At 50.9% G+C, this 14788-nt stretch overlaps 1 protein-coding gene across 1 annotated transcript in view; it reads right to left on the bottom strand.

The window, feature by feature from the left end:
- Window positions 1-14788, bottom strand: part of LOC102858141 (chromosome unknown open reading frame, human C19orf10) — a 15928-nt gene continuing 1140 nt past the window's right edge. The window contains exons 2-6 of the mRNA XM_006896439.1: window positions 13922-13972; window positions 4357-4418; window positions 1188-1269; window positions 652-727; window positions 1-83 (exon numbers count right to left, since the gene is read on the bottom strand). Of these exons, the coding sequence (XP_006896501.1) occupies window positions 1-83; window positions 652-727; window positions 1188-1269; window positions 4357-4418; window positions 13922-13972 (354 nt within the window). The remainder of the gene's footprint in view (window positions 84-651; window positions 728-1187; window positions 1270-4356; window positions 4419-13921; window positions 13973-14788) is intronic.

Genomic DNA, 14788 nt, shown 5'->3' with positions numbered 1-14788 from the left:
TCACAGCTCACTGTGGGGGGGCACCCGGGCCACGATCACCAGCTTGGACAGCTCAGCCTTGAAGGCCCCGGGCCTGTGGGAGACTGCAAGAGAGGGGATCCATCATTTGGGGGCGCTGGGCACCCCAAGTCCTCAGACCCCTGTACCTCAAGCATCAGAATGGTCACAGGACGGAATGGGCAGGGATGGGGAGTAGATGCCAACATAAAGGCCCCCAGAACACGAGTGTGGGGGGCAGAGCAGAGGCCCCAGAACTCTAAGCTGAAGGAAGGACCAATCAGATGCGATCATGGAACCCGCTCTGGAACCTCCCTCTCGTGCACACACTCCGATCCTGCTAATTTCTGTCATGAGCTGACTTACTCCAATGCTTCTTCAGGAAGGTGACAAGGCTGACCCGGTGAAGGAGAAGAGGCCTACGAAGCCCCAAACAGAAACTCACTGCCCCTTCCGGGAAGTCTACGTGGCCACCGTCCACTCTCCCCTCTCTCCATCCCAGGCCCCACCCCCAGCTCTCCCCTCACTTTATCCTCAGACCCCACCCGTAGTCTCCCCTCACTCCATCCCAGCCCTGAAGGCTGTCCCTGTGCTGCTCCCCCCACCCCCCTTTGCTCAGGTCCAACCTCCACCTCCACTCCCACCTGTACGTACCTGCTGTTTTGCTCACTTCAAACTCCTCGCTTTTCAAGGGCACGTCACTCTCACTTTCGAGCGCAGCCGCTTTTGACTGAAAGGGAACACAGCTTTAGGAGCGCCTCCTGAGGTAGGTGGGGGGATGACAGACAGGTACCCTTCTCTAGATGGTGTCATTTTCTGGTCCAGAGAGACTCTGACAGGAGCCATGTGTTCACCGCCCAGGAACCGTGTGCTGATGGGAGCCCTGTCCCCACTTTAAATTGTGGCCGGGTGCCATGGAGCTGCCTCTGACATGGGGATCGGGGTGACGGCAGAAATGCCTCACAGCGCCCCCAGACCATCACCTTTATGGGCCCAACCGCCAGGCTTCCCTCCCGTAGAGGAGTTCGGTGGGTTTGAATCCCTGACCTTCTGGTCACACGTCTGTGCCACCAGAGCTGCCCCCACGTATCCCAGCAGGAGGGCATGGAGATCACCTCTTCATTCACGGAGTGACATTGGTGTGCAGCCTGGCACCCCCTTTCTCACCAGGGTCAGGAGGGGGTACTCACGTAGGCCATGCCATGCTCGATCTTGGCACCTTGCACTTCCGCCTTAAACTGGGTGAAGTACAGGTAGGACTTCCCCTGGGGTCTGTGGAGACAGGATGGGTAAGGGGGGTGACAGGGCAGCCTTCTCCAGCTGCTCAAGACGGAAACCCGTTTCCACATGGCCACTGGGGAGGACAGAGGGGCCCCCAGTACTGTCCCCACTTTCCTCTTTGCTGGGACATTCTTAACAGACCAGAGGCTTGTTCATGACCAGTGTCCCTTCCCTCTGGGCTATGACCTGTGTAATCATTATCTGTCACTGTCATGGTGGTAAAATGCGTGGAAAGCTCAGCACCTGGCAGTTCCCAAGTGCATGATTCGGTGGCATTAACTGTACCTAACATACCATGCAACCATCATAGTTGTTTTTTTTTAATCTCGATTTTTATTTGCTGATCCAGGTAGCTCAATTACTGCCTTCTCCCCACTCACGTTTGCACAACTCTCCACCAGGGCCAGCCTTCTCAAGCTCTGAGTTGAGGCCAGCAGAGCTGAGGCATCTTTAGATGGGGCGGGGATCCCCTCTGCACCCTCTCCTCTGCTGCTCCACCAGCCCTCCACCCTGGGCTGTGAGCGCATCCCCGCCTGCGGGCTCAAGAAGTGGAGACACGCGGGGCCAGACGCTGCTTGGGAGCCAGGAGCAAAACGCTGTGTGCCCACTTGGTCCGGGAAACCATGACCATTTAAACAATGTTTCCCTCACCCCAAATAGAACCTCGACACCCTTACACTGACCCAAATCCCCCCACCACGCAATCTTGGCTCCAGGGAGCTTGTGCCCCGGGAACAGATCAGACGCTGAGGGAACAGATCAGACGCTGACGTCCTCATGCGCCCGCTCCTCCCGACGCTGTCCAGGTGCATTCATGGGGCACGAAGCGGAACTTCAGGAGCTGGGCTCCGCGTGCCCGAGGATGAGCAGGACAGGACTGACCAGATGGGGGGCGGGGTGCTGCCAGAAGGTCATGCTGGGTGTGCCTGCCTGCCTACAGGGCAGATGTGATGGTGGGAAGCAGGCAGCAGCAGGGGTCACCTCCCTGGGAGCCCTGACAGATGGGACAAAGAGGGATCCAGGGCTTCCCACATTATCCCGAGGCTCCGCGCTATCTCAGTCCTGGTTCCACCCCCTGAGGGCGACCACCTCACCCCTGGAGCTGGAAGCTCAGCCCGTCTGGTTCTCTAGCTCTGCTGCAGTTAACAGAAACCCCAAGTGGGTGGCAGCTGTCACAGTTCAGGAGGCCCGGGGCAGGAGGTGGGGAACGGGGGTGGTGATAGGTGTGATTGAGGGCAGCGGCTCAGGGCAGGCCTGGTCTTCAAGCCTCGTTCCTGCCTGTATTCTGGAGGCCTGGCCGCTCTTCTCACCCCTTCCTGCTCGCTGGCCCAGTGAACCTCTTTTCTAGCTCTACACAAATCCTACCTTGTTAACCTAACACAGGTGTGCATGGAAGAATCACAGCACAGTTCTGGGGGGCACGAGCCAACCTGCAAAACGGCTACAGGCCAAGTCCACCCAGAGGTGCTGAGGAAGAAAGGCCTGGTGACCTGAAAACTCAGCCCAGAGATCCTGGAAATGTGTTCTGCTTGCACGTACTTGGTGCTGACCTGACAGCATGTGGTGCCTGTGCGCAGTGGAGGTTCTGGGGGCTAGGTAGCAGGCCGCGGTGGAGGGCCTGGCCAGGCCCTACCTTGATGAGATGCTATCAGAGCGTGGCACAGACACCACTGTTGAGTTAGACACGTGAGTGGCCCTGGTCAGAGGCCCTCTGTGTCTGTCCTGAGGGCCCAGTCCCAGCACAGGAGCCTCATCCCCCAGGCCCTGGACTGATAGGTGGAAGACAGAATGCCATGGGCACTGTAAGATGCAGGTCCTCTCACTCCACGCCGTCACCCTGCTCACTTCCCCTTCGGGGTCCTGGCTTGGACTTCTGGGTCCCCGAAGGTGCCTGCACTATGGTGATGGGAGGCGTATAACTGAAGCTGGGGAAATCTTCACCACGAGGGCTGATCTGTTCTGGAGCCGAGACCTGAGATGGATTTCCTGTCCCTGTCATGGATTCACGCCAAGGTTCAGTCCCAGTGACCACACACAACAGAAGCACACGCTCTCTGGTCTCCGCCCGTCCGCGCAAAGCGTGGGAGGCGAAGTCTTCCGATACTCACTTCAAACAGGAGCCTTGTAGGCTGTTCTTCCCAAGCAGACGTGCTTGTTCTGGCAGTCCATGGACACTCGATATCTTTATCAATGTCATTCAGAAGCATCAGTTCTTCTCTGGTCTTCCTGATTCATGGCCCAGCTTTCACATGCATATTGGGTAATGGAAAACGTCATAGCTTGGCTCAGACACACCTTAGTCTTCAAAGTGGCATCCTTGCTCTCTAGGGCTTTGTCCAATGCAATACATGATTTGATTTCTTGACAGTGGCTTCTATGACTGTGGATCCAAATAGTTAAATCCTTGACGTCAACCTTTTCTCCATTTATCACGATGTTGCTTATTGGTCCAGCTGTGAGGACTTCTGACTTTTGCTGGTGTGTAATCTACATGGAAGCCTGTAGTTTTTTGATTTGCTTCTGGTGAAATCCTTGACAACTCCAATCTTCTCCATTTAAGGCCACAGTGTAGGATCCTTGTGGGGCAATCCTACTGTCTCAGAGGGTTGCTGTGAGCCAAGGTCGACTCAGCAGAACCCCGCAGAGTCCTGGCAGCAGCAGGGAACAGGCATGGGGTTTTTTCAGGAGCAACGGAATGTTCTAGAATGTGACAGTAGTGATGGCTGCACAATTCTACGTGTACACTATAACCCACTGAACGCTCACTTTGAAAAGGTGAGTTTTATCTCAAATAAGGCGGTGCGCCCCTGGGTGACGTGGTGGTCCTGAGGGTGCTCACACCCCTCCCGACTGGTGGCCCCTCTGCCCCCGCTCTCTAAACTCTTTCTTCTTTGCCCACTGTGTGCTGACCTGGCTGTGTCCGACCTTCCCCATCTCCTCTCAGTCTTGATGCCGATGTGCATTCTGGGTGTGTGTGTGTGTGTGTGTGTCTGCCCTGCATCGTGGTGCCGGCTCCCTGTCCCACCACTGCCTGGTGCCCTTCTGTGGGTGCAGAACCCCCATGGGAACGGCACTCACCTCCAGATGGTACAGATGATATGCTGCTGGTCCTCGCTGGCCCCCAGGCTCATCTGCCACTGCTGGAGACAGAAAAGGCATGGGTGGTCAGCCTAGGACACAGCTGCACCGTGCAGGCGCCCCGGTGCGTTAACATGTCACTTCCGGCTCTCCGAGGTCAGCTAACTGCTCATCCTGCTGTGGACGGAGCCCGACGGCTTGCCCAGTCCCTGTGCACCACATCCCCCACCCAGCGCCAAACACGCCACGAATAGCAGCCTGCCGCCTGCCTTGTCCACGCCACTCACGGGGAGTCCACACGTGCAGACGGAACTGCCAAGGCCTCAGCCTTTCAGAAGCCGATCACCCGGCCTTTCTTCTGCAGAGTCTTTGAGCAGGTTTGAACCAACAGTCTTTGAGCTGGCTGTCAAGTGCTTACCAGGAAGCACTGCCGGGAGCTGAGCAGAGCATTCTGCCTGCGGGTTTTCCAGGCTCCAAACCCCTTTCCAGGCTCCAAACCCCGGCCAGCATTCACAGGCGCTGACGGTGGCCCAGTGTACGCTCAGGCGTTGCTAGCAGAGTGACAGTCACCTCCCTCCCAACAGTGATCACGGGCTCCGGGGCTGGAATTCATGGTTTAATGTCAGAACTTTTCAGGGCTAGCGCCTGGCTAGCCTTAGTTTAATGACCACAGGAGTAAGGGGCCATTCAGTTAAGACACAGTCCACTTTGAAGCACAAAGGTGATGCCTGCCGACCCGGCATCCCGCCCACCCCAGGTGAGAACTGGGGCTCCAGGGCCTCAAGCAGGTCTGAGGCCGTGAGCATCTCCACCCGTGAGAGTGATGTGGGGCCGTTCTGACAGCTCTCCCAGAGTTCTTGAAAACAAGGCAATTATTTGAACATTAGAGAAGAATCCTGCTGAAAACAGGGGCTCTGAGAACTGTCCAGTGGGGTTCAGGCAGTACTGTTCTCAAGGGCCCAGAGGAGGGTACAGCCCAGTGTCCAGGGACCTGTGATGGGGAACAGGGCAGTCCCCCCACACAAGGGACTATTCCTCAGCCTCAAGGACTAAAGTCCTGCTGCACGCGCCAACAGGGAAGCACTGCGAAAAAGGCCAGACATGGCGGGAGGGGAACCGGGTGACCTCACTCGCTCACTGTCATCAAGCCAGAACCAATGCACAGCTGACCCTGCAGGGGGTTTCAGAGGCTGTAAAATGCACAGGAGGGGACCGCCCACCTTTCTCCTGAGGAGCAGCTGGTGGATTTGAACCCAGGCCATTGGGTTGGGATCCAGGATCCAGGGCTGGGAGGAGGGGAGTGGGAGCCGTGGCTGGCGGGACAGGGTCTAGGGGGAGGATGCAGTCTGGGAACGGACACAGCACAGCTTAAACCTCTGAGGTGTATACACAAACATGGTGCAGAGAAAGCCTGACGAGCGTCGTTCTCTCTCGAGCCAGTTCTCACCCGGCGACCCTGCAGGGCAGCGTAAAAGTGCCCTGAGTTTCCAATCTGCAGAATTCAGTGCCACACACCCCCCTCACAGGGGCAGGCGAACCCGTCACTCATTCAGCAATCTAACCACGTGACACCTTGACGTCCTCTATTTAACCACAGTAAGAAAACCATTTACTGCCTCTGCAGGCCACTTTGCCCCCATAGGGTGGGTGTGACACCAGACACTTACATGTTCCCGGGCAGCCTGCTTAGCCAGGGCCTCTGACGTCTCACCTGTGAGATGGGATGAGACATCTACGTCCTAAGGAGTGAAGAGCCCTTGTACACAGACGATACAAAAACTAGCAGCTCCTGGTACTTTTCATCGTTACAAAGAGCATGCAATGAAATTAACCCATCTAGTGTAACAAGAATACCAGAAGAACATCTAGTTGTGCTTTACTGACTATGCAAAGGCAATCGACTGTGTGGGTCACAGCAAGTTGTGGCTGACATGGAGAAGAATGGGAATCCCAGAGCACTTTATGCTCAGGTGAAACCTATACCTGGACCAGGAGGCTGCTGTGTGAACAGAGCAGGGGAACACAGCATGGTTTAAAACTGAGAAGGGAGTGTGTTAGGGTTGTATTCTCTCTCTACACCTATTCAATCTGTATGCTGAGCAAACTGTTTGAGAAGCTGGACTCTATGAAGAGGAGTGTGGCATCAGGATTGGAGGGAGACTCATCAATAACCTGTGTCATGGAGCTCTGGCGGCCTAGTGGCAAGAAGCTGCACTGTAAGCCCAAAAGCAAGCGGTTCGAATCCATGAGCTGCTCTGCTAGAGAGGGAGGGGCAATCTCCTTCGTACCAGTCGGATCCGATTTGACGGTACACACACAAAAAATAAATAAATTTTTTTTTTTAAAAAAAACCCCAAAACAAAACAACCTGTGTCATGCCAATGATAAAACCTTGCTTGCTGAAAGTGAGGAGGACTTGAAGCACCTTCTGCAGAAGATCAAGGAATTCAGCCTTCGATTTGGATTTCTAAGACAAAGAGTCTTACCACGGGACCAACAGGCAACATCATGATGAATGGAGAAGAGACTGAAGCTGTCAACCCCCTCATCTAACTTGGATCCACAACTAACATCCTTGGTACTAGCAGTCAGGAAACAAGGCGATCCTCTGTACTGGGAAAATCTGCACTTTGGGAACTTTCCAAATTACTGAGAAGTAGTGGTATCAGTCTGAAGACTAAGGTGTGTTTGATTCAGGCCATGGTCTTTCCAATCATTTGCTGTGCATCTGAGAGTTGGACAATTAATAAGGATGACAGAAGAACTGATGCCTTTGTGGTGTTGGAGAAGAGCACTGAACACCCCATGGACAGCCAAGAGAATAAACAAATATATCTTGGAGAGGGTGCAGCCAGAGTGCTCTTTGGAGGCAAGAATGATGAGGCTTTGCCTCACATACTTGGACATGTTGCTAGAAGGGGCTCTCTCCTGGATGAACCTGTTTGTTCTATTAGCAGTCCATGGTACACTCAATACACTTCTCCAGCACCACAACTCAAAGGCATCAATTCTCCTTCTATTCTCCCTAGTCATTGTACAACTCTGATGCATAATAAGTAACTGCAAAGACCATGGCCTGTATCAGATGCACCTTAGTCTCCAGAGAGACACCATTGCTCTTCAGTACTTTGGAGAGGTCCCTAACAACAGACTTTCCCATTGCAATACGTCTTTTAATTTCCTGGCCACTGTTGTCAAGAGTGTTGACTGTGGAGCCAAGCAGACTAAAGCTGTGAACAATCTCAATCTCTTCACCATCTATCCTGATGCTGCCAATTGGTCCAGTGGTGAGAATCTTTGTCTTCTTGACATTGAGCCTCAATCCATACTGAAGGCTGTAGTCCTTGACCCTCTGCAGCAGGTGCTTCAGGTCCTCCTCAGTTTCAGCAAGCAGTTTTGTGTCATCTGCATAATGCAGATTGTTGATAGATCTTCCACCAATCCTGACCCCACATTTCTCCTCATTAAATGCCTCCCAGATAATCTGTTCTACATACAGGTTGAACTGGAGTAAAAAATCAAAAGGGCTGAACTTGCTCAGCATTTCTGAAACTGAAGGAACTGAAGAACAAATTTAAGCCTCAAGTTGCAATACTGAAGGATGCTATGGGCAGAATAGTGAATGATCCAAGAAGCACTGAAAGATGGAAGGCATACGCAGAGTCACTGAACCAAAAGGAACTGGCTGACACAGAATTTCATGAAATAATATATATTCAAGAGGCAATGGTGATGAAGTAAGAAGTTCAAGCTGCTCTGAAGGAATTGGCAAAAAACAAGGCCCCAGGAATTGACGGCATACCATTTGACATATTTCAACAAACAGATGCTGCCCTGGATGTGCTCACCAGGTTGTGTCAAGAAATCTGGAGGAAAACTACCTGGCCAACTAACTGGAAGAGATCCATATTTATTTCTATCTCAAAAAACAGTAATCTAATACAGTGTGGAAATTATCAAACAATTATCACTAATATCACATACAAACAAAATTCTGCTGAAGGTTATCAAAAAACACCTGGAACAGTACATTACAGAAACTAACTAGAAATACAAGCTGAATTTAGAAGAGGCCATGGCACTAGAGACATGATCACTAATGTCAGATGAATCTTGCCTGAAAGCAGAGTACCAGAGGAATGTCTGTCTGTGTTTCATTGACTATGCAAAAGTATCTGACCATGTGGATTACAACAAAGTGTGGCTAACCTTGAGAAGAAAAGGAATCCCAGAACACTTGATTGTGCTCATATGAAACCTATCCTTGAATAAGGAGGTAGTCATAAGAACAGAGCAAGGAAACACTGCATGGTTCAAAATTAGGAAAGGGGTGTGTCCTAGTTCCCTACCTTTTCAATCTATATGCAGAACAGAACATCTGAAAGGATAGGCTTTATGAGAAGGAGTGTGGCATCAGGATTGGAGGAAGACTCATCAACAACCTGCATTGTGCAGACGATACAATCTTGCTTGTCCAAACTGAAGCATTTGCTACAGAAGGTCAAGGACTATAGTCTTCAATGTGGATTGAAGCTCAGTATCCAAAAGAAAAAGATTCTTACCAATGGGCCAATTGACAGCACCCTGCTAGATGGGGAAGAGACTGAGATTGTTAACAATTTCAGCTTGCTTGGCTCCACAATCAACAGTCTTGGCACCAACAGGAAACTAAAAAGTCTGCTGTCAGGGACCTCTGCAGAGTGCTGAGGAGCAATGACATCAGTCTAGAGGCTAAGTGCGCCCGGTCCAGGCCATAATTTTTGTGACTACATGCTTAAGTATCAGAAAGGTAGACAATGAAGAAGGATGACAGAAGAATCGATGCCTTTGAGTTACGGTGCTGAAGAGTGTTGTACATGCCATGGACCACAAAAAAAAAAAACAAACAGGTCTGTCCCGGAGAAGAAGAAATCAAGTTTCTCCTTGGCGGCTAGGATTTTGAAGTCCCGTCTCACATGCTTGTGGCCAGGAGGGACCAGTCCTTGGAGAAGGACATCATGCTGAAAGAGTGGAGGGAGAGTGCAGGAGAGGAAGACCCTGGATAAGATGGACTGATATAGTAACCGGGGCAATAAGGGTCGCTGTGTCAGAGTCAGTGAGACTGGTGCAGGACAGGGCTGTCGTCAGAGCTGCTGTGCATAGAGGCGCTATGAGTGACAGGCGACTCAAAAGCACTTAACAACTACACAGTGTAACAACCGCCAGCCGGACAGTGAGAACGGCGCTCCACAGGGCAGCCGGTGGAGAGGTTTTCAGCAGTAGGTGACTGGGCCTCTGGATAGACATGAACTACCAACCTTTTGGTCTGCAGCTGAGCACATTAACTACTTGCACTCAGCTCAACCAAAAACCCTCAAAGCAGAGGCCAGTGACTCTGATGCCATGTGTCAGAGCAGGAATGTGCCACACGGGGGGTTCCTTCAACACCCTGCAGGGTCAAGACTTTGTGGAACCACGTCAACAGATGCAGGCTGACGATGCTGTTGAATTGGACCACCAGACACAGGCTGACGGCGGTGTAGAACCAGACCACCAGATGCAGGCTGACGACGTTGTTGGGCACCACCAAGCTGGTTCTTTTTTTTTTTTTTTTAATTTTTTTATTTTTATTTTTTTTATTATTTGTGTGTACTGTCAAATCAGATCTGACTGGTACAGGAGGAGATTGTCCCTCCTTCCCGGGCAGAGCATCTGGTGGATTCGAACCGTGCGCCTCTGGGATTGTAGTTGCAACTCCTTGCCACTAGGCCACCAGAGCTCCCCTACCAAGCTGGTTCTTACCACACATTGTACAGCAGAAGAAGACACGACCCAGTCTGGCCGAGCTCAGTCCCTCTGCTGTCACGCTCTGTCCTGCTTGTTGAGGGTCCTTCTCCAGGACTGGCCCCTTGTGATTCCAGGTCCAAAACATGAGACAGTTTCATCCTTGCTTCCAAGGAGTCTTCCGGCTGCACTTTGTCCAGGCCAGATTTCTTTTTCTGGTAATCCGGGGGGTATTTAAAATTTGTTGCCAACACCACAAGTGAAGGGCATCAAATCTTTACTGTCTTAGTTTCCCAAGCATATGAGGTGAATGAATGCAAAAGACCATTTCTTGTTCAGGTGCTGATTCTCAAGCAACATCCTGCATTTTTTTCCCATGTTGTAGACCTTCGAATTGGATCCGACCCAGTGCACAGGAGGAAGCTGCCCCTCCTTCTCCGGCGAAGCATCTGATGGCTTCTAACAACACCTTGCTTTTGAACATTCCTGTGTGGTTTACCTCCTCTGAGAACCCGCTGGAGGGTCAGTCAGGAGTCAGATTCAGCACAAGCTCGCCAAGAGCACAATTCGCGGCCCGGAATTTCCAATCCTCAAGGTTGCCCGCGACTTGTTAGGGCCCACACAAATACCTTTGCATATTCAATTAAACAAGATAAACATCTTTCTGTTATTCTCGGCTTTCAGCCAAAATCCATTTGACGTCAGCAGTGATATCCTTCATTTCAAGACCTCTTCTGAATGCAGGTAGAATTTCTGGTAGTGGCCTGTCTGGGTGTTGCTGTAACTGCTGTTTTCATTCATTTCAGCACAACTTTATGTGCCTGCGTTATTAACGGCACTGGTGGTCATCTCTGCCTTCTGTTGGATTCGCTTTCTCTGGGATAAACACAGAGGTGGGTCTCTCCCAGCCAGCGGCCAGGCCGGTGTCTTCCGCTTTTCCTCATCTCCATCAGTGGGCTCTCCCAGCACCGCGTCCACTCGCTGAAACCTCTCGGTACATGCACTTCCTAGGGCTCTGCTTTCTCACAAACGCCTTCGGGGCAGCCTGGACTTCTGCCTTCGTTACCACTGGCTGCTGATCCCAGGTTACTTCCTGAAGTGGTTCAGTGCCGACCCATTCTTCTGGCGACCCTGTGTTTTCCTTCATCTCCTTTGGATGCCTCCTGCATCAGTCAAGACTTCGCCCATAAAATCCTTCAGCGTGGCAGCTGGACTTTTGCCTCTTCTTTCCCAGTTCTCTTAGTCTGAGAAATGTTCAGCGTGTTCTTCCCTTTCGACTTTCTAACTCGAGGTCCTTGGATGTTTCGTTACAATCCTTTGCTTTGTTGTCTCGAGCTGCCCTTTGAAATCTTCCGTTAAGCTCTCTCACTTCCTCATTTCTCCTCTGACTAATGCAGTGCCTGTAGCAAGCTTCCACCACCTGTCCATCTGTCTGTCGTACTGTGGCACCTTGTGTTGCTCTGATGCTGGAAGCTATTTTTATTGGTATTTCAAATCCATCAGGGTTACTTATGGAGACAGGTTTCCGTGAAATTTCCAGACTAACCCAGACTCCTTCTAGAAAACTAGCCGACAGAAACCTCATGGATCGCAACAGGGCCCCATTTGACGTATCATCAGCACTGAGAGTGGATATCATATTTGGGGAAAACAGAGGACAGGGAGAGCGAGGGCAACCGCTGGTGAGACGAACTGTCAAAGGTCACATGCGGGCCTTAACCATGCCGAGGTCTGTGAGGACGACAACGGACCAGTGTCCATTCTGTTCTGCTGTCCACGGGGTCACTAGGGGTCAAAGGCAGCTCCCAATGACAGAAGCTGATGGGAGTGCCAGGTTCCTATTTTTCTTTTTTAATTATTATTATTATTATTATTAACTTTAATGAGTTTTTATTTTAATGAAAGTTTTAAATTTTAATGAAAGAGACTCTGAATTTCCATTTGTTCATTGTTGCACTTTTCTCCTTGCCCACCCCCGCCTTTCCAGTTCGTTCTTCTCTTTGAAAAGTGCAAGAAAAATTCTTACATTGTTATACAATCCCTCCCCGCAAGTCCACTCCACTATGCAGCTTTCATTCTGGACTGCTGTCATGACAAAAACACCTAATCACATCCCTTTTAAACAGTTCTCTCCCTCATCTGTTTCAAGGCAGTATACATTATTGAACCCATCTTTCTCAGTCTCCCTCCAAGCCTGCTATCAGTCCTGTTTTACAATATGCAGTATTTGTCCTTTTGTGACTGAGATACTTCATTCATCATAATGTCCTCCAGGGCCACCCATTTTTTTTTTAGGGCCACCCATTTTGAATAATATTGCATGAGTTCCTTGTTTTTCAATGTAGCGTAGTATTCCATTGTGTGAATATACCACAGCTTCTCTATCCATTTGTTTGTTGATGGGCACTTAGGTTGTTTCCAACTCCTTGCTATTGTGAACAAAGCCACGATAAACATGGGTGTGCATATATCTGCTTGGATGTCAGTTATGGTTTCTTGAGGTTATATTCACAGTAGTGGAATTGCTGGGTCAAATGGTATCTCTATTTGCAACTTTTTGAGAAAGCGCCATACCTCCTTCCATAGTGGCTGCAAGATTTTACACTCCCACCAACAGTGAATAAGGGTTCCAGTTTCTCCACAACCTCACTAGCATTTGATGTTTGCTGTTCCGTTAAATTTTGCTATTCTTACTGGGGTGAGATGCTATCTCATAGTTGTTTTAGGTTCCTATCTTTCATTCCTCCTTCTGTCCACCTGCTTTCTGACTGAGGGGGACGGTCAGTGGACACTGCAGTCACTATTTAAATCGAGTGCCATCTCTTATTTCTTGGTTAAGCAAGCAGGGTACAACAACTGTGTGTTAATGATTGTTTGGTCCACAGTACCACTGTCACCTGGAGCAGGTCTCTGTAGGACAGGGGACACGTGGGACCACCGTCTCAGGGCACATCGACGTCAGTGGGCACAACAAAGTCCACAAAGACCACGTTCTGCATCCTACAGAATCTTAGAAACTTGCGAGCACCAATCTAAGATGCATCTCTTGTTGTCTCTCCAGAGGAGGACGAAGAAAATCAAAGAGGCATGGAAACAATTAGTCTACAGGGTGAGACGACCACACAAACGAGAGAGAGACAGAGACAAGAGAGAGAGAGAGAGACAGAGAGAGAGAGAGACAAAGAGAGAGAGAGACAGAGATACACACAAAAAGGGAAAGAGGGAAAGACAAAGAGAGAGACAGAGAGAGACGCACAGAGAGAGACACACAGAGAAAGAGAAAGACAGAGAGAGAGAGAGAGACACACAGAGAAAGAAAAAGAGAAAGACAGAGAGAGAGACAGAGACAGAGATGTTCCTCTCAGAATCATTTCAACAAAGAAAAAGCATTATTCCTTTGGCAGAGACTAGTGGACACCCTGAGGCTATGGCCCTGAGGATTCCTTCCAAGCCCTTCAGACCTGGAACTGGACTCTCCAGGGATCAACTCTCTGTCAGACAACAGAAGGTAAAGGAAGGTGTGCCCTAGACCAATCAACCAAGTGAGACTGAAGGGGCAGCAACTGCTCAATATTGGAGCTCAGATAGCAGGAAAGGGGCAGGAAAGAAGGACAAGTGGAAACAGGAAACCCACAGAGGAAGTGGGGAGAGTGCTGTTACACTGAGGGGCTTGCAACCCATGTCACAAAATACACTGCTGAACAGAAAGGTAATTTTGTTCTGTAAACGTTCACCTAAAATGCAATAAGAAGTTAAAAAAAAAAAGTGGTCAGGTGTCCTGTATTTGGTTTTGAACACTCACCTCATTGGTCCCTCCTTGAGAAGCGTACGTGAAAGTGCACGTGTACTTATCCTGGGAAGGGAGACAAAAAGAAAGGCTTGATTGGCAGTAGTCCTTGGGGTCCAGGGTTTAGGATCTCAGGACTTCTGGGCCCTGAGAAGACGGCATGGTCAAGCGAGAGTCCCCCCACTTACACCCCTGAGACAGCCCCGCACTGCCTGGTGGGGCTGGAGTCTTCAACTCCCCTGCCCACCTCGCCAATCACTGAGCCCCTGAGTCTGATGGCACAAGTTCATGGCTCCTGGGGTAAGAAGAACAGGAGGCGGGGCCGCCCTCCAGCACACACCCATCTAGGCATGAAGAGTAGGGACACCTGGGGGTCCACCTGCCCTGCTTTGGTCTCCGCTTACCTCCCTGTAGAATGGGTCTAACACTCTCTGGGTGGCGTAACCAGAGAATGTGCCCAGCTAGTAACCAAAAAGGTAGGAGGTTGACTCTTAGGAATAAAAAGATCTGGCAGTGTCCTTCTCAAAAGCTGGCCACTGAGAATCTTAAGGATTCTGAGTCACGTGGGGTTGCCGTAAACTGGACAGCAGTTAGTTTTGAACTGGCAAAACCGGCCCAGTACATTAAGCACTTGGCAGACACTGGGGAAGACACCCGGCCGCCAGTGGTCATTGATTCCCGGCAGAGAAAATGCAACGGAGGGAGGAGGTGGCTGTTCTAGCAAACTAGGGGCACGGCTGGACTGGGGCCAAGCCCACTGGCTGGGTCTCCCCTGAGGGGTCACCTCCAGTCCTTCCCTCCATGGAGGGTGCAAGGAGTGGAAGGTGGGAGCAATGTCCGTCTACCTCCCCGCTGGCCCGTCCACCTCCCCCCGGCCCGTCC

The sequence above is a fragment of the Elephantulus edwardii genome, unplaced genomic scaffold (genome assembly GCF_000299155.1).
Source record: "Elephantulus edwardii isolate Elephantulus edwardi_28Jun2011 unplaced genomic scaffold, EleEdw1.0 scaffold00185, whole genome shotgun sequence".
NCBI lineage: Eukaryota > Metazoa > Chordata > Mammalia > Macroscelidea > Macroscelididae > Elephantulus > Elephantulus edwardii.
This window is presented reverse-complemented; position numbering and strand designations above follow the sequence as displayed.